The sequence below is a fragment of the Brienomyrus brachyistius genome, chromosome 1 (genome assembly GCF_023856365.1).
Source record: "Brienomyrus brachyistius isolate T26 chromosome 1, BBRACH_0.4, whole genome shotgun sequence".
NCBI lineage: Eukaryota > Metazoa > Chordata > Actinopteri > Osteoglossiformes > Mormyridae > Brienomyrus > Brienomyrus brachyistius.
Window position 1 is genome coordinate 5,846,449 of NC_064533.1, and position 19,573 is coordinate 5,866,021.

Sequence of the window (19,573 nt, forward strand, 5' to 3'; positions counted from 1 at the left end):
TCAGTCACCAAATACCTTCGTATGAATACTGCCACCAGTAATTAATTCATATATGGACCATATGCCTTTATATGTCAAACTAAAATGATTGCATTGTGATTTATCTGTATATTTTTATGACATTTCTTAAAAGTATAAATAACATTTCATTTAAAATCACGCCTTCCTTTGGAATTGTGCACAGTGTATACATACATACACAAACATTTACATTTATGTAGTGAGAGGGATCAAAATAAAGGTGCATTTGATTTTTTCGTTTTATAGTGAGCGGGATAAAATCACCATGAAATATGTCGTTCTTGCATCTTTTGTTTTTCCATCTGGTACATGACACTGTGCACCAGTGCCTGACCTGAACAGCAAGGTGTGCGGTAAACAGCAACAGGAGATTGTCATAAGGGCACCATTACTGTCACAATGAGGTCGTGCGTAGGACCGGAACCTCGTGGTTCCTCTCCAGCTCTCCCAGGCTAAATATTCAGTTTGCAGAATTCGGTTTGGCTGTGTGCCTTGCGCCTGTAGCCTCCAGGATATGCTCCCGGCCCCTACAGCCATGAATAGGATAAGCGGTTACACAAGAGGGATGGATGGATGGATGGATGGATGGAGGGAGGGAGGGATGGATGGAGGGATGCATGGAAGGATGCATGGATGGATGGGTTCAGTTGTGTATGACCATGTGTGGGACATGGAAGGACGCTTCTGCAAACACACAAGAGCATGTGGAGAGAGACTGCTACTCCTGAGACTGAACCTCCTCTTATAAGCCTATAATCTGAGACCTTCATCCTACAGCACCGACGGCTGAACATGAAGGAGGAGCCTTAGGGTACTGAAACCTTAATGCTACTCTCTCCGCCCAACAGCCAGTGGGTCTCCTGCTACATCTACAGGACAGTGGGTGGCGCTGCACAGACCTACAGCCCTGGAGGTGTGAGGCCACAACACAACCTCAAATCAGTCTTCCGGTGATACTAAACTTCTCCAGCACTCCCTAGATGTGGGATGTAGGAGATGAGACTTAATTGAATGAATTAAACTTATAAGCCCATTAGGCAGGGTACCTATCCATTCTAGTTGTGGGCTCGTTAGGAAGGAGCACATAAAAGGGTCTTCTCCCCGGACAGACACATACCACCAGGAGCTACATCCATTGACCTTTTAACTGCTCTGCCCAGCTCTGTGCTACGGAGGGTCTGGAGTTTATCCCAGGCAGCACAGGGCACAAGGCTGGATGGGATGTAAGTAGCTAGAGTGACAAGAATCAGCAGGAAAACTATGATGAAGTTACTAATATATTTCTCTATCAACATGAGGGCTATGATGCAGCTACTAATGTGTATTTTTGAATGTATGCTTTCATTCCAGGGAACCTCCTATACCAGAAATGAATTAGTGTGGAGGAACAAGACCTGGGATTTCCACAAGCATGCTTATCTGCAAAGCATTTCTCTATCATATAGCAATAAATACCATTTACCATATAGTCCAAGGTAACTCACTTTTATTTCGCTGAGTGCGTGTTTTATTTTTACTCGTATTTGATTTGGTAAATTTTATACATCTATTGCTGAAATCAGTTCATGTAAATACCATGTGACTTGACTCAATCTGCAGCCAGCCAATGCTTGGGAGGTCAGGATATTTTTGCAAAGGTCAGAGAAAACAGCCCCTATGGAGCGGTTGTTGCAAAATTCAGCAGTGCTGAGGGCAAGACAGCCAATTCTGCCCGCTGGTGCCTCACCGGAGAAGATGCTGATTGGTTCTTCCTGGAAGGGCGAACAATCAGACTAAACACATCCTCCTCGAGGACACTGGATAGAGAGGTACCAGAATGACCCGCCGTATGCTCATTTCAGTGGCATTAGTCACATATCTGTTGGATAAGTGTACATTGTGTACACCCTGGTGCATTCAGTGGGGTGGCATTTAGCTCAGTGGGCTAAGCCTCTGTGGCTGTGATCATGAGGTTATTGGTTTGAGCCCCATGGCTTTCATGTAAGAGTAAGAAGCAGAAGAGTCACACCTTAAGGCCCTTGAGCAAGGCCCTCAACCCCCAGCTCCATGGGCACCACTGCAGATGGCTGTCCTTCACTGCCAAGCTTGCTCTTGCCTATTTGTGTCTCATGGAGAGCAAGGCATCCCTTAAGATAGGCAGTGGTGGCCTAGTGGTTAGGGAAGCACACTTATAAATCAAAGATTGCAGGTTCGAATCCCTGAGCAGCAAGATACTGCCAAAGTACTGCCCCCCAGGCGCTGAATTAGCTGCCCCCTGCCATGTCACATAGGGCTTAAATGCAGAGGACAAATTTCATTGTTGTGTGTCGTCTCTGATCACCTAATTCGAATAAAATATCGTCATTTCTCTTGCTCTCACTGTACATTAGGAGAAGAATTAACTTTTTCTGTTTAATTAATCAAGGTGCAGGGATCAGTTTTAATGGCAGCATTAAAATGCTATGAAGATCAAACACTACAGGTATGTTTTCAGCTCTAAAGGTCAAATTACAAATCCATTTTACTCAATATCACGAAACGATCTGCGCGCGATATAGCGGCAATAGTTGTTTTTAATGTTTATCTCCTTTTCATGTTACAATGTTGACTTACACGCATCAGTAGACAGATACATAATTCAAAAAGAGTTATCGTTCCTTTTCAGAGTGAATACAGGGTGATGGTTGAGATCCTTAATGAAAATGACAACAGACCCATCTTCCTGCAGGAAGGTCTGACGTTTGCCATAAGTGAGGTGAGGAGATCTTAAGGGCCATTCAACTCCACAAATGTCCCAAGACAAGTGATTAGTGTGTCCTTTCATGTCTATTGCCAGCTAACTCCCGCCAACGCCATGGCGTTCACAGTACAGGCCCGAGATGCTGATGGTGACACCATCATGTACGTTATTGATAAGTCACTGGTAAGTACTGCAACTTGAAACCTCTAGTGAAAAGTACGCAAGCAAAAGTCTAGCTGCCAAGAAAAATGTGTTTCATCCCTACAGCCAGATGCCAGCCATTTCAGGATAGATCTGCCCAACAGTGGTGATGTGATCTTGGATAAACCCTTGGACTACGAGACCAAAACCCAACTACACATCATAATTTATGCAGTAGTATGTTACCGATCAGGCTTGGTGAAGGACCTTAACAACTGAGAGCATGTGATCAAACATCTTTATATCATATAGATATTAGGAATGTGCTCAACACTGATCTAACACTAACACAGGAAATGGAGACCATGGAAAGGTACAGCAATACAACCACGATCACGGTCAACGTCCTGGATGGAGATGACCAATATCCACAATTCCGGCCATGCACAGTTCTTACCCAGGAGATGGTCCACCCAGTGTGTACTAACCCAGTCTACACAGCCAACATCACTGAGATGCAGAAGGTAGGTTCTCCAGCCAGGCTGACAGCAGACCTACCATAGGTTTCTGATGGATGGACAGACAGACAGGCAGATAGATAGATAGAGAGAGAGAGAGAGAGAGAGAGAGAGAGAGAGAAACTATAACCCTACACTTATCTGTTTTCAGGACGCTGCCTTATTCTTCTCTCCGGGTCCAATTCATGCTGAGGACGGAGATAAAGGCTTGGGGACCCCGGTGGTCTACACCATTTTGTCAGGTGTGATACGTGTATTTTCCCATTACTTTATCAAACATAATATGGCCATTCACGTAAAAAACCCCCCCAGGCATAAGAAGGTAGCTTAATTCGCATAATTCCCTGGAGAATCCTTCGTTGCAAATAAGTACAGGAAATAACGTGAGTTACATCAGTCGGAGATGTCATGGACTGTTGCATTGGATTATTTGGCAACTCGTTACTGGTGGCCGGGGAATAATATGTAAATGAATCTAAAATCTGGAAAAATATCTACTGTCAAGTGTAAGCAAATCTAAAAGCAAATTAACAGAATATGTGCCTCCTGTAATAGGTTCTGACGACGGCCGGTTCCACATTAACAACGAGACAGGAGACGTAGCACTGAGGCGGCCACTGAAGAACCGAATGCAGACACTGACATTCCGATTGCGGATCATGGTGAGGAGTGCATCACATTCACAGGAAGTTTATTACAAAACAAAACAGGACAGGGCAGTCCTTCCTGCCCGTGGGATAGTTTATTAAATCCAGAATACGGCAGATTGCAGCCTAGTAAATACAAAAGAAGGTTATCAGATCAGCCACGAGTTTTGCCAGCAGATAACAGACAGATATGAACTATGTCCAAATAATTTACTGAATAAAAGTAGCCTTGTGAGTTAAAGCAGGAACAGAGTAAACATAAAGCTAGATAAAGTAAAAACACGTTATAACCGTAATTGAATTAATTTGGCCCTAAGGCCTCTCAAGTCGATGACCCAAGAAAGTACACAGTGGCAACTGCCTTGATCCGGGTGCTGGCAGAGAACCGATTCCCACTCCACTTCAACAGAACCTCGTACCAGGGTTTTGTCACGGAAGGCAGCAGCCTGGCCACGCTGGTTTCCACCTACGGGAATGAGGTTCTAGTCATCCAGGCTACAGACCACGACTTCAAAGACGTATGCCATCTCATCTTTATTATCCCTAGCTAAATGCTTATATGATTACTATGGCGACAGATAGCGAGGCAACTACTTGTGTTCATTGTTAGAATGGGTAGGGTGTGAATTAAATATCCCATGTTTATTTCAGAACCTGTGTCATAATTCTATAGCTGTCCCTGCAGCAGTGAAGGCAGATTAACAGTTAATTCCTTTCAGCCTCGCAAGTCTACTGACAACAGCCGACAAGAATAGAATAAGCTAATTACCACACAAGGCCTTTATAGCAGCTGAGGGAACTGCAGGTTCTGTCAGTGCTCTCTCTGAGTCACACCATTGTCGCGTTTGGTCAAAAGTAGTGAAATGCTATAAATATTGAAATCTGTCCCCGTTCTAGTGAATACCTAAAAATCTGAGCTGAAAACAAATAATAAAATGTGCTTCCTTTGTTTTGTTTCAGGGAGTGAACCCAAAAATTAATTACTCGCTGCGGCAAACATTCAACAGCTCAAAACTCTTTCACATTACAAATGAGGGCTTTTTAGTAGCTATGACCAGTCAGCTGCGAGCCTTGGAAAGGCATGTCCTGCAGGTGAGCACAAGTTTGCGATTTCCGAGGAAAATCGGTCAGAGAAGCCACGTCGCTCGAAACCTCCATCTACAGCGAGGCGAAAGAGAAAGTGTCCCGTCTTTCAGCTGTAAAATGAGAAGCATCGTACACATATCAAGAATATCCAGTCAGCCAGTGTTCCCCGGAGGGGACGTCCCAGTAAATTCAGCCAAAGGTCAGACCATGCATGCTCAGAAAAACTTCTGAAGCTAAGAGCTACATCTAGGGATTTTCTGTTAAATGCTAAAATTAATAATCAATGATGTCAAAAACACTGTATAGGTATGGATTTCATGGAAGGGTACAAAGTAGAAAGACCCTCCCCTCCAAAAAAATACAACAAAACGACTGTAACCTCCAAAGTAATATCTGAACGAACCATTTCAGGCACAATGTCCTCTGGGAAAATGAGGCAAAAGTTGAAATGTTTCATCATAACGCACAGCACCCTGGTTGATGATAACGTGTGACCATAAGCGCTTTACACCAACCCTCAAGCAGGGTGATGCTGGTGTGCTGATTTGGGCTCTTACTGTAGCCAAATGCCCAAATCAGTAAAGAAGCTGACCATAAATTCTTCTCTTTGGAGGCAAATTTGGACCCATCCGTCAGACAGCTAAAGCTTGACTGAAAGAGGGTCATGCAACGCAACATGGAATCCAAGCACGCCAGCAAATCTACAACTGAATGGCTGAAGATTAAGAGAATGTGTCAATGTTTTGGAGTGAACAAGCCAAAGTTCAGATCCAAACCCCACTCATAGACCGTGGTGGTAACATTAAAGGAGATGCACATAGGCAGATTCCCAGGACGCAGGAATGAACTAAAGCAACGTAGCGAAATCTGGTCAGAATTCCTCGAAAATGACTTATAAAATCATACAGAAAACAATTATTCATGCTACTGCTGCTAAATGGGGATCTATGAGCTATTGAATCATAGGGTGTGCTTGGCTTGTGTTTTGTCCCCGAGGTCAGATTTACCTAATTTTAGGACCAGCTAAGGATCACATATTTTGTTTTGTTCTGTTACATAAGACCATAGAACAAAGTACTTTCTTTTGCACATCACTGTGCTATGATAAGTGTAGAAATAACGTGATTAATAAAATCTAAATTGGATGTGTAATTGGTGATTTCTGATAAGTTCAGTAGGCTGCTATGGGATTCGAACCAACAGGTTACTGGTCGTGCGACTTAACTACAGCAGTACAACATCTGCCGACCTTAATAAAACTCAGAACACTAATGTTTACCATCTACAGGTACTTGCAACAGATGAAGAATCGGGTGACGCAGCAAATGTTTCTGTGGACATTGAGGTTCTTCAGAAAGGTCAACAAGGTACCGTCATGCAGAGTCCATGCGGGATTGAGCTTTTTGAATATCATTCTCTTAAAATGTCCAGATGGCTCACCGTAACTTTTCCAGCGAAGCAGTAATGGACACCAATCATAGAACAGATCTTTACAAGCTCATTTTTTTAGACACACCCCCTTTGTAATTGTAAAAGTTTGGTGCCTTTAGTTCTTTAATTGCATATAGACCATCCACTAGTTTGTTTTATTTGTTTTTAATGTGTTTGCAGCACGTTTCCTGACTGGCACTTTCTGTACTGTCTTTACACTTTACATAAGAACATAACGAATTTACAAACGAGAGGAGGCCATTCGGCCCATCAAGCTCGTTTGGGGTGAACTTAACGAATAGCTCAGAGTTGTCTGTTTGGAACTCTGTGTAACCACCAGAACGCCCCCTGGTATCAATAAAGTACATCTTAATCTTAAATCTGTCTAGAAAAACAAATTACTTTATTCGTAACTACAGGAGTGTTCACACGTTTTTAGTAGACCTTTTTAACAGTAAACAGATTTACACCTGTAGCGCCAACTGAATATCGCGCACCCAAATCCCCCGTTAATTCCATATAACTCAGATTAATGCCCGGCAGGGATAGCCGCGCGTGACCGCACTCTTCCCCGATCGCAGTTCCGCGCAGCGCTTTCGGAGAGGAGAGTCTCTATGACGTGAACGTCAACGCGAGCGCGCTCGGCGGGACCGCGGCCGCGTTCCTGCTGCTGCTGCTCGCCGCATGTTTCGCTTCCCTACTGCTCGCTACGTGCCGGAGGAAGCGACTGCACCGCACAGAAGGGGGCGCTGCGGCACCAGAGGGACACCGGAACCTGGTGAGTAGGCGCTTTATCGTTATAAAAGTACCATGTTGGTATATGTATATGGTAGGTAATCCGCAAGCAAAAAAAACTCTTTCGGAAGGAGGAAATGCACCAGCTACACATAAGGGAAAATATTGTGTTCGTCAAATATATCAAAGAAGGAATTTCGTATTGTATATGTTTCAGCGTTGTTGAGTATAAAGTTGCTTTAGGTTAATTCTTGAACTGATTTGAAACGAAATTATATAATCGAACGAAAAAAATGATTTTCAAAATAAAAATGACTTTTTATTTCTATATTTCTTTTCAGGGACAGTTCAGGAGTTTTTATTTTTACCAATGATCCTAAATGCAAGATAAAACAAGCTTCATATAAGTGAACTGTGGTCGCACTTTTAATAAATCTGTGTTTTGAATCTCTTCCACGTGGCACTGACAGGTATATAAATGCCTTTTTTGCAGGGACAACAGATCAACCCAAGAAGACTTCTGACTTTTTCCGAGGACGTCTTCTGTCACGATGATGCATTGCAGGAATGTGACATATTAGGATCCATGCTATATGGAAAACAAGGAATTTATATCAAGAAGGAAGACGTGTCCACTGTGACGACGTGTGACGGAGTGCGATGGGTCTGAGGTCCCGAGTGTAATGGCCCCAGTGTTCGTTATCTCGCAGCTACTCACCAGAGGTACATCAATCATTCATGCTTCGAGGACTCCACACAGGTCCCTCACTGACCCCACCTCACGTGCGGAACGGGCCACGTCGAGGGCAAACGAGGTCACCGAAAGTGAACATCAAACCGCCGAAGACGAACAGGCCCCCTGACAGAGCTTTGCTGAAACGGGAACAGGGGAAAGCGAGAAACATGAGTGGCACATCATCGCCGGGGCCTGTGGCGTTACACGGGGCGACGTCGGCTGAACGGAAGGTGGAGACATGCTTAACGGAGCAGACGGACAGCGACGATGAGGGCGAGGATGAAGATAAGACAGAGAACGTGGAGAACCTCTATAAGTCTGTACAAACCAATTCTATAAAGAACTATTAGAACCCATCTATCCCAGGGTTGGTGGCATGATGTCACCATTGGGCTCCTGTGCGAGGCCCCTAACCCTCATCTGCTCCAGGACTGGCTCACCCTGCTCTCCTGAATGTGTGTCACTTTTGATAAAAGCATCCGCTAAGTATATAAAACTCAAATTCTCTCTACAGCACTTCGGTCCTGTGTGGTTGTTTTAAAGTGCTTTATAAATAAAGTTGGTATGGTATAAAGCGTGAAATGTAAATATGTACCCCAGTGTTGCACAGAAGTAGCTTTTCTCATGTCGCTTTAGTAATATTACATCTCGCGAGAATGCAGCTCTTTTTTAAATGAATACTTCACTTTCCAGATTAACGCTGTGAAGTTTAATGCTATTCTGAATGCCTAAGAACAAATTCTTCCTTCATTTGAGAATATATGTTTGTAAATGAATCAATTTTCTGCTTGAAATGACCGTAACTTTTTGCAGTAAAACATAAAAAATTGCTGCCTCGTTCCTCCTGATTGTCATCATCGGTCGCAGGATGTGGCCTGACTGCGCTGGCAGCGGGGGACTGATCTTGTAACCCTCCTGCCACCATAATTATCCTGATTCCACTCGGGCAGAAACAGACAACGCTGACAATTTGCCCACCATATCCTTCCTATAACAAATTCTGGTCAAAAATAAAAACTGGATTTAAGACTTTGCAGACTTGTTTTTTATTATAGGTGCCAACAGAATGCATTTTTTCAGTATTTAAATCTTTCTCTGGCTTAACAGGCTCATATACAGCCCTACTTTTTAGTCCCATAATGAAAAAGGTCATTTTCTCTTTCTTGTGGGCTTAATATGTTGATGAGCTCTGCTCTGATTGGCTGACTTACGGTGAGGCACTGTGATGGCTTTCATACAACCAACAGTTCTACAGGAGTGTTTCCCAACCCGGTCCTCAGGGACCCACAGCCGGTTCACGTTTTTGCTCCCTCCGATCTCCCTGCCAGACAGTTCACATTTTTGCTGCCTCTCAGCTCCTGGGAGCAGTAACGTGGACTGTCTGCGGGTTCCCGAGGAGGGGGTTGGGAAACACTGCTCTATGGTCATACGCTGCACGTTTAGGCCAACGACAGACCGCATTTACGACGGTTGTCCCATAAGATTATAAATGGAACTGAAACCTATCGCATAGTGGTGTAGAAGCACAAAGCATTACTCACGTGTCAGTGGTGATACTGGTGTAAACACAGCTACTCCCCTGCCAGTCGTGTAAAAGTGCAGCACATACAATTATATACAGCACATAAGGCTTGATAATAACTATGTTACTGATTCATGCATTAATGTACTTGTGACTTGGGGGGCCAGGGCCCACCTAGCCCCCCCCTTCCGTGAAGCGAGATCTGCTCAGAATTAGTGACTTCCCTACCAATCACTCCAGGAGTTTCACAGCGTGAATCTTTTCCTCTTTTCTTTGGTGCCAGGTAGGCCTGCTATCTCAGGCATACTAACTGGGGAAGTTACCCTGAGGCGAAGCCCTGAGCAGGCCCAGGAGAGGCCGCCATGGAGACCTGCTTGAAGTAATTTTTTTGCTAAGCCTGGGAATTATGCGCGGTTAGCCAGGTGTCAGGTCCTTATTTATGTGTGAGACAGAGAGACATAATTCACTGATCATCTTTCAGGGAACACCATGCAGAGGTGCTGCTTTCACTCCCTTACAATTCTGCATACTTACCTGTTGACCATTTAAATTTCTGCAGCCTACGGTTGATTCAAAGAGGGAAAGCACCGTATTTACGTTACATTCTCGGATCTTAATAAGAGACAAGCGTTGTCTCGTTTCACTGTGCGTCACCGTTAACGTGTGTGACATGCGACACCGTCGAGCGCAAAGTCGACATGATGAACAAAAATAACAAAAAAAACTGACAAAGGTGGCCCCACCCGTCGAGCGCAAAGTTGTACCCTGTGGTTCCCACTGGTTCAGCTATGAAACCTGCTACATCCTTTCACCCAGTTGAGCTTTCCCATGAGGCTCTGGAGTTTGTCTTTCTTAGAAAAAAATTCTCAGGTAAAATCAGACCAAAATTCAGCTGAAATGAAACAAAGGAACATTCTGGCAGTACAGAGTCACCTTTAAAACCTGCACTTATTCTACAGAGAGATAAACTGCCCACAGTGGTACCGGACCACAGGCTACTTAATTAGATCACTAAGAAGTGGTTTAAGTCCAGTGGTTTAAGGCGAGAAACTCTTTGATGTTTAAAATGTAGTTTTGAGAGAGCTCTGCTTGGTGCAGTGTAGGGTGCAGCACTGCAGAAGCATTAATCAGCTGACCCCTCCACCTTAATCAAACAGGTATCAGGGAGTGTAAACCAGGACAACTGCTAATAACGACCCCGATCAAGAGGCATCTTTAACTCAGTAACATTTCAGAAGTCCTTAACCAGCAGCTCAGAAGTACTAATCAGGAGAAGCAATAACATCAACTTTACTGATACGTTACTGCATTTCAAAAATCACCATATTTTCCTTTCCTTTGTGTTCCAGCACGGAAACTGCAACTGCATCTACATAAATTTTCCCCATTCATACACGCCAGGGAATATCCCATGCTTATATAGAGATGGACTTTCATGAAACGATCGTTTGTTATCCATTTAGAGAGAATTGTAAAATTGCCCAGGTTGCTGTGATGCGATGCGTACAGCAGGCAGGACACACCCGTAACGTAAAGCGATCATCTCCAACTGAGCTCTCGCATTCCTTTCCTTCCCCGCCTCTGTGTAGGGCTCCACCTGCTTGTTCTCCATCAGCAGGCGTTGCCGCTGTTGGTGTCGCCCGTGGGCTCGGAGCTCCATCGGGAGCACGGACGGGGCGGGACGGGTGCCTGCTCCCCTTCACAGCTGATCCTGATCATGTGGGCCGTCCCTGCTCCACGAGCTCAGTGGCTGCTGCAGGGCTGTTACAATAACGCTTTTAAAGTTCCTAGGATCTTCTCCAGAACACCTCCAATCATTCATGAAAATCGTAGGTGCATAAAGTGGGTATTTATTTAGCCTGTGTCTCTTGAGAATCAAATGACTGCAAATCTGTTTAGAAGAAAAACCGTTTGAGTTCAGACAGATGCTGATGTACTGGGGTCCATACAGATGTTATAGAGGAATCAGTTTGAAAAAGTAATAACATTGATCAAACGCCAACACAACGTCGCGATCAAGTTCAAAACATAAAATACATTTCATACCTAAGCTTCAGTGTAGATATATTATTTAAACTCGGGTAAAGGTGCAAAATAAACCACCGTTAATTTATCTTGCTTAAGTGTGAAACTTCACAATTCAGCAAGCATAAGCTTGGTGCACACTGCCATCTGTCGGTAGGCGGACCGACTGCATGTGCACCATCCAATATTGCATGTTATTATTTCTAAGGTGTACGCTGGGGTCAAACGCTCGCTTTTAAAATACCTGTTTAAAATGTGTCAAAAGAATCCGACGGCGATCCGGCTGACAAAAAAAATGCCCCTTTTCCACATACTTTACCCCTGGTTTACGTTCTCATGCCTCAGCACCTTACAAAGTGAAAACAGGTGGGACAAAAGCGGGGAAAGCACATGCATTAAGGGGAAACGAATTATGCTTCGTCACGAGTACACTACAGTAGCTGTTTTAGCAGTTATAACAACACCCAAAGAGGACCGAAACACTAATCAAACTTCTTCCGTCTCCAAGTACTCATGATACCCGGAAGGGTGGCACCGTCTTCAGTTTTGCGTCACTTGTTTCACATCTTATTTTACTGTTGAGTGAAGCTCTGGAAGGGATTGATTCACTGTTTTGCATTGATTGTTGAGGGTGATCCTTTATTTCCAGTAGCGTATTTCTTGTTGCATGCGGTTTATTTAAATTGCTTTTATCCAGCAGTGCTTATACCTGAGGATACGCAACATTGGCGTGTTTTTTGTTGTTGTTGTTGCCCGGACCATTGCGGGGAGGAGGCTTCGAAACCGGGAGGAGTACAGCTTTTCAATCTAAAATCAATTAAAACCACCGAATAGTTCAAACAAGCCTTATTAGAGGTAGGTAGGTACGATCACATGTTTCCGCTGCAAATGCGCCTGTTAAAACTATTCAGGTGATGCATGTTTCCATTTTGTTCAGTGCGTAAATGAAGACATGTTTGTTTAATAACTTCTCTTTTAGTTATTGTTCTGCACCATCGCGTTACACTGACTTTTCGCCGCGTCCTGCTGCTGCCGCCTGCTTTTCTGACATAGGCGTGCAAAACCGCGAGCCTATAATCACATAAAACGTGTACAGATGTTAAGAAAGCGGCGATCGAAATAATATATGCGGAGTTTTGGTGTGATTTGTCTCTTTATTAAACAGACATGTATTATTCTTGCCCCTGCACGTCCGTTTATTTGAATGTATGGCGTATATTAGGCTACTTAGAGAAGTCATATTATAATAATATTTTTTTATAAAGTATAAGAATCCGCGCATAAATAAACGCACATCTAAACTGTTTATCTAAAAGTGTGTGTTACATAGATGCGTATGCATATTTAATGTACTTGTGTTTAGACGTTCGTTTTTAAGAGTGGGAAAAAAACTTGTTCACAGTTGGAAAGTGGACTATATCTTTCACAGCAGCACATCATCATCTTATTTAATATGTTTGTCTTGGGAATTGGGTGTTTAGTCTCTTGTGGTTTTGCCTGGTTATCTTCCCTTTTCTGCAGTAACATGCCAGCTCGTCTCTCCGCCGTTAGTTTCTTTAAGACTTATTAAACCAGATTTGCGTTTAACGTTCAGGCAAAACAGTTGGCATATTGTGCGTGGTTTGAGGTAACAGAAACGTTGTAGTGCTGCCTGATTCGGAGTATTTTTGGATATGAATACATTTTTGGGTATTAAATGCTTGTTGACTCACCTGCACTATAAACGCTTTTGTAATGTGGCTGAGCTCATTGAGCATCCTGAAGCGAATTACAGCATTGAATATATTCTGTTACATATGTTGCAATTACGATCTGTTTATAATGATGGATTGATTTTGTATGGATTGTAATAATTAGCGAAGACAGCAACCTTCGCTCCAAAGTAGGCTTAGTATTACCATTTATGCATTATTTTATGTAATTTCATATTAAGGGGAACCATTTGTATATGGTGCACATATACGTTTTACAGTGGCTATAATTACCATAGAATCAGTACTGTAGCAGGCAGTGCCTGTTGCCAAACAGTTTGAGTGATTTTCATATATCACCAAACACAAAAAAATCGATATAAAGTTAACTATGAACATACGCGCCGGGACTTCTGATAACGTGATGTAGCATTACATAGGTCTGGCTATGACTCCGATTAATCAACCACAAAATAAATTCTGCAGATGTCAGGAAAGTAAAAGCCCCTTGACGGTATAAATTTGGAATCTCGCTTTCGCTTAAGCCGTGTGACCCTGAAATGACTTTCTCAGTATCTGATTTCACCTGAATACCCTGTGATCACTTTGTGTTTTCCCCAAATCTCTTACTTCATGGTGATAAATATTTTCATTTAACCCCAGGTAAGGAAACTAGTGCTTGAACGTTGTCTTAATGCCATCTGCTACTCTCACTTTTAATCAGTTTTTATGTTCAGTGTGTAACATTGGTACTTTCTGCACTATTAAACCAATTTAGTCTGCCTCAAAATACTCATCTCAGGGGTCAACTGGTTCTTCTAAATCCTGTAATATTTTGTTGAGCAGCAGTACATTCTCTTACTGACTGGGTTCTATGCCACCTCAGGGTTGCCAGCTCTCAAGCCTTTGGCTTGACTCTCATGTATTCAGGCTCTTGCACAAAATATCTTATATCGAATCTATATTAGTCTATTCCATTATAAACTTAGAATTAGCTACATGAAAAGCGGAGATGTAGGTTGCAAACCCTACAGACTATTTACAAGATAATAAAATTGCTACATACGTGTGCATGTGTGTGCAGACTCGTCTCAAATTCAAAATCTCACTCCAGCCAGCTGACCAAAGTTGGCAACCCTGCTAGTTGAACGGTTAGATAGTAGCATTAAGTATTTTTCGTGAACATTTTCTTGCTGTGTGACATCCCCTTTCCCCTCTTCTACAATTGATGTTGCTGCTTTCTCTACCATAGTGGGGATTTGTCCTTTTTTTGTGATTCTGTTTTACCTCATTGAGGAGGTTTTTCCTCCTCCTCTTCATCAGGAAGTATCTTCATCTAGTATCAAGTCTATGCAAGACGTGCCACCGTTCTCTTGCACTTCGGATTTATCCGAGTCAGAATCGGGCCAACTGCTCGTTGGTGTTTAAACACTGACTTGTCCTGCACCTCCTGTCCATGGTAGCGTAACTGAGCTATTTAATCAGCCAGACCGCTGACCTTCCTCTTATGCAGATTGCAATAGTGAATCATGTGATTTAGTCCCTGAATGGCTGAAAGCTTAACCTCGACTGTGATTTTTATTATTAGTGGTGTTGCAATGTAATTCATGACTTAAGTATGATTTTACTTTATACAAATTGCTTGCTGAGTAATGAATGTTGCTTGCCGAGTAATGGTTAGCAGTTTTTTTTTATGTGAAACGTGATTATAATGGATCATAGATATTTGTAATATTTGTGCAAATGACATGCAAGGCCTATACCATACGCATTGTGGTCGGCGCAACCCCCAAGATCAGTCAGTCCACATGACTGCTTGACACTATCTTGCGTACTTTGCGTTTAAGGTTTTTTCCAGGATTTCCATTGCCTATATTTCATCCCATGGCTGTTCTATCACTATGTTTGAAAACTGGCTCCTAGAAGGTTGTGATTTTATGATGGTCGTCTGTTCCTTCTTTTTGCTGCTCAACTCCTAGGCATCCATCAAAAGTAGAGCCCTTTCTGTCATGAGCTCTCCTGCCTCAGATCCATCTCTCCTTCCCATTCCCGCTGAACCCAGGGCCGGCTGATCCACCGTCATGAGCCTCCAACCGCGGAGGATCCGCCTGAAGCCGTGGCTCATCGCCCAGGTCAACAGCAGAAAGTACCCAGGCCTGCAGTGGCTTGGGCTGGAGCAGAAGCTCTTCCAGATCCCCTGGCGTCATGCCACCCGCCACCTGCCTACAGCCGAGGAGGAAAACACCATCTTCAAGGTGAGCCTGTACCTCAAGCTCCAGACTGATGGCCAGAGATTGAGATGCCGGTTGGGGTGCGAGCTGTTACTAGCAATGGTCAGACACACGAAACTTCACAAGTGTACTGCGAAAATATTGAAGTAAATGAAAGATTACACCATGTGAGACGAACACATGGAGGCCAGAGTAAGCTGAGGTACGTGAAGGGGGCATCGTAGCTTGTTGCATAATACCCATGACTGTAATGAACAGTAAGACCTTGAGTTTCATTTCATGCTTCTCCATCCTCTTGTGGGTGGAATTTCCTATTCAGGCTTGCCAGCGGATGCACATGATTGCGCAGCCTAGCACTCCGTGTACTGGCCGGTTGAGGATCTCAAGGGGATCTTCTTTTGGTTTTTGAACTTTAGTGAGCTGAAGAACAGGATTACATAACAGAGACTAGCTGTTGGCTTTTTGTGGGTGTACGAATCAGGTAGTCTAGCAGAGGTGCCAGAGTTACTCACAAATCCCTCCACCCCTAAGTTTCATAATAAATGCTTCTCCCCCACCTTCTCAACCACCTGCAGGCCTGGGCTCTTGAGACAGGGAAGTACCAAGAGGGGGTGGACGAGCCCGACCCAGCCAAATGGAAAGCCAATCTGCGGTGCGCCCTCAACAAGAGCCGTGAGTTCAAGCTGAAGTATGACGGCACCAAAGAGACACCCGTACAGCCCTACAAGATATACGAGGTGTGCGACCAACCAATTACAGGAGGTAACCATGAACCGAGCCCCCGGCTGGTCACCCGCTCATACACGGGCATCGAATCACTCTTCACGAAGTAGCGTTATTGATCATGTCGTGCTTTTCACTTCAGATGGAGGCGATGAAGACGATGAAGATGAAGAAGTAAAGTTCATATTTCATCTACTAGTCATAGTTTTCGTCACTAAGCAAACTGAAACCACATGTACAGTTCACTTTTTGTCATTTTATTACTGTGACTGATTCAATTAACTTAATTACATTTCTACTTTCAGCTTCCAAACATTGTTGAACTATCTATTGGTAAGACTCTTCTTCTATTTTGGTTACATTGGCAGCTTTTTACTGGGGTTCAGCCAGAAATATGTCCTGCGTTTTCTGAAATGAAATCAATTTATACACGCCTTTCTTAATACAATTTTAAATTCGATTATCACTTTTTTTTATATGAGATGAGGTCAGACAGAACAGGTAGAAAACAGGTGTGGGTGGGCGTGGAATGTTCCTTAAGGGAGCGGTCGGGATTAGTCAGACGTGTGTCACGTGTGGGCGCGAGTGCGATGCGAACATGTGCTCAAATCCCAGTGGCTGTATTCATCCTCTGCTCTAATTTGCAGACAATCGAATCACAGAGGCTTCCAGCTACTCAACACTGCATGCACTTAACAATGAAGTACCCTTCATCCCGTCCCCAGTGACTGATGGCTACGTCCCGGGCCACCTCCCGATGATGCCGGTCCCCAGCCACCCCAATGGGGACATCTCCATGGTAGCCGTCGCACCATCCGCCATGGCCCTACCGGAGTATCCGTGCCACGTTCCAATAGCGGCGGACCCGAGGCAGGGCAGGTTCATGCACGGTGGCAGAGGAGGCAGTGGCATCGCTCAGAGACAAACGGACGTACCTGTGACTTCGCTCCCAGTGACCATTGAGGACAGCCCCATGCCGGAGGTGCCGCAGGGGCAGCCCTGCATTTACGACCTGCTAAGCAGCCCCCACATGCTGCCCCGTAAGTCCGACAGTGCCGTGGATGTCTTGTGTAGTGGCCAACTTCAGTTGGGAAATCCAACCAGATTGATTTGTACAATTAATTATTGGTAGTAACCTACTCTTATTGAAAAAATTGTGGTGATCCTCACTATTATGACAATCTAAAGTCTTCCTGGCATAGACCCTACTGAAGACAAGAAATTCAAAAGCCTACCCACCGGCACAACTCATCCTCTTTCACAGATCAAACCAACTGACGCGGCTCTGTGCCTCTTCCCGGCAGTGACTGACCTGGACATCAAGTTCCAGTACCGAGGCAGAACAGCCGGCTCGCTGACCGTGAGCAATCCCCAGGGCTGTCGGCTGTACTACGGAAACCTGGAGGCCACTCCGGAGCAGGTGGACCTATTTGGGCCAGTCACTCTGCACCAGGTTCGGTTCCCCATCGCTGCCGAGATCCCTAATGAGAAGCAGCGCTTCTACACGGAGCATCTGTTAGACGTGATGGACCGTGGCCTCATCCTGGAGATCCATGGGCAGGACATCTACGCCGTCCGCCTTTGTCAGTGCAAGGTGTTCTGGTCAGGGCCGGGAGTGCCGGAACAAGCCATGCCCAACCCCATGGAAAGGGAGAAGAAGATCCGGGTGTTCAGCCTCGACACATTCCTCCACGGTGAGGGGTAGTTCTGCAGGTCATGTTGTTCATTTCGAATTTTTAGAATCTCTTAGTCAAACCTCACTTTTGGTCTTATGATGTTGCCCTTGAATTTGTGTGAATTTCAATGAGGCAGCCCCCCCCCTCCCCCCTCCCCAAATCAACCAGCTCCTGCCTTTCAACTTTGTTCCAAGTGCATCCTCAATTTCCACAGCCCCAAATCTGCTCTCTCCCCTGTTGTTCTGCTTCTCCTAGTGCCGGCAAAGGCATTGTGCAGACATCAACAGGGAGGGAGCCTGTAATTATGGGATTCTGTTAGATATGTGTTACTCAAATGCCTCTTCTCTTGTGGCAGAGTTGATCATGTACCAAAAAAGCGAAACGCCAACCCCGCCTCCCTTTGAAATCTACTTCTGTTTCGGAGAAGACTGGCCAGACAAGAAGCCCAAGGAGAAGAAGCTAATAATTGTCCAGGTACACAGTTAGTCCTCCAAAAAAAACGAAGCAGGCAGATGAATTAAACAAAAAAAACAGAAGCAAGTAGTCCGATCTAGTTATTTTTAACTATGGCTGTGATCTTTCGCGGTTGCAGCTTCAGTGACACTTGCGTGGGGGGGTTCCCCATTGTTAATTGAGAACATGATAGGTCTCCATGGATTTTTTTTTCTCCCTGTAATAAGATTACAGAAAATGACACTTGCACGTACCTGCTTGTAGGTGGTTCCGGTGGTGGCTCGGATCCTGACGGAGATGTTCTCGGGCGAGCTGTCCTGGTCGACGGACAGCATCCGTCTACAGATCTCCAACCCTGACCTCAAGGACCAGACAGTGGAACGCTTCAAGGAGCTACACAGATTGCTGCAGAGTCAGCACGTTCAGGCCCCATGGATTCCTCCCAGCCAACAGATTGGTCACTAAACCCTCTCTGCATCATTCCCCACACCAGGACAGCATCTCCTACTCTCCTTGCTGGAAAACATCCATACTGTTCCATCTGCTGGCAGCTGGTCTAAACACAGCTGTGGTTCGGCTGTGCAGCCTTGGATCTAGGCTGTTTACTAAATGTACTTGTTATTCTCTGAACTGTTTGAGTGTACAGCTTCATGTTTGAATTTAATAATGGAAGGAAAAAAATAAAGTTTAATAAAACTGAGAGGCACTGGAGGTACGGTTTGGATTCATCTTGGAACAGCCACATATGATGTTTAACAGCAGGAAGCAAAGAACAGGTGAACCAAATCAGAAAGTGACATTTGGTCAAAGGTTGTAGTTTATTTCGCTGACTGCAAATCAAAGAAATTGGTCGTATTTCACAGATAAATGCAAGTTAAGTATTTGAGTGAAGAAAGTTCTGAAGTTCAAAGAACTTACAGATGCCCCCAAAAACATTTGCAGTCATTTTTTGGGTGAGCGGGTATCACAACAGGGCAGGAAATGAACCAAGCTGCACTTGCTTAGCCAGATAAACCTGAGTACCTTAAAGCCAACGTTAAGTGGACTTCCTTTGTTCACTTACACTCAACCCAGACTACCTTAAATCCAACAAGTTACCTTGTTAACCCAAAGATCCAGCGTTGTAATACAGGAATCCCAGGCATGACCAGCTGACTTTATTCTAAAGGCACAATATCTTAAGGACCTAAATATGAAACGTATGTGTGGGCAAAAATC

The 19,573-nt window shown here is 44.3% G+C and overlaps 2 protein-coding genes and 1 long non-coding RNA gene across 8 annotated transcripts; all 3 read left to right on the forward strand.

The window, feature by feature from the left end:
* Positions 1 to 846: 846 nt before the first annotated feature.
* On the forward strand, positions 847 to 7,112 carry cdhr5-rs (cadherin-related family member 5, related sequence). Its single transcript, XM_049020360.1, has 13 exons — positions 847 to 934; positions 1,491 to 1,496; positions 1,621 to 1,829; positions 2,426 to 2,482; positions 2,666 to 2,755; positions 2,837 to 2,923; positions 3,008 to 3,118; positions 3,235 to 3,405; positions 3,551 to 3,641; positions 3,955 to 4,061; positions 4,364 to 4,564; positions 5,007 to 5,138; positions 7,107 to 7,112. Exons 1-13 carry the CDS (start codon positions 847 to 849, stop codon positions 7,110 to 7,112), a joined length of 1,356 nt encoding a protein of 451 aa, XP_048876317.1.
* Positions 7,113 to 7,229: 117 nt separating this feature from the next.
* LOC125713365 (uncharacterized) lies at positions 7,230 to 9,066 on the forward strand. Its single transcript, XR_007383575.1, has 2 exons — positions 7,230 to 7,341; positions 7,792 to 9,066. It is a non-coding gene; the product is annotated as an uncharacterized LOC125713365 (long non-coding RNA).
* Positions 9,067 to 12,160: 3,094 nt separating this feature from the next.
* On the forward strand, positions 12,161 to 19,055 carry irf5 (interferon regulatory factor 5). 6 transcript variants are annotated; one of them, XM_048983766.1, is made up of 9 exons: positions 12,161 to 12,440; positions 15,335 to 15,527; positions 16,079 to 16,265; positions 16,369 to 16,400; positions 16,532 to 16,559; positions 16,874 to 17,266; positions 17,531 to 17,920; positions 18,258 to 18,376; positions 18,620 to 19,055. In XM_048983766.1, the coding sequence occupies exons 2-9, from the start codon at positions 15,354 to 15,356 to the stop codon at positions 18,818 to 18,820; spliced, it is 1,524 nt and encodes a 507-aa protein (XP_048839723.1). In that variant the 5' UTR covers positions 12,161 to 12,440; positions 15,335 to 15,353; the 3' UTR covers positions 18,821 to 19,055. The 6 variants fall into 6 exon arrangements, with proteins under 6 accessions (XP_048839723.1, XP_048839627.1, XP_048839456.1 ...); XM_048983670.1 differs by having other exon boundaries at positions 12,161 to 12,436; positions 15,252 to 15,527; XM_048983499.1 differs by having other exon boundaries at positions 12,162 to 12,436.
* Positions 19,056 to 19,573: the final 518 nt, after the last annotated feature.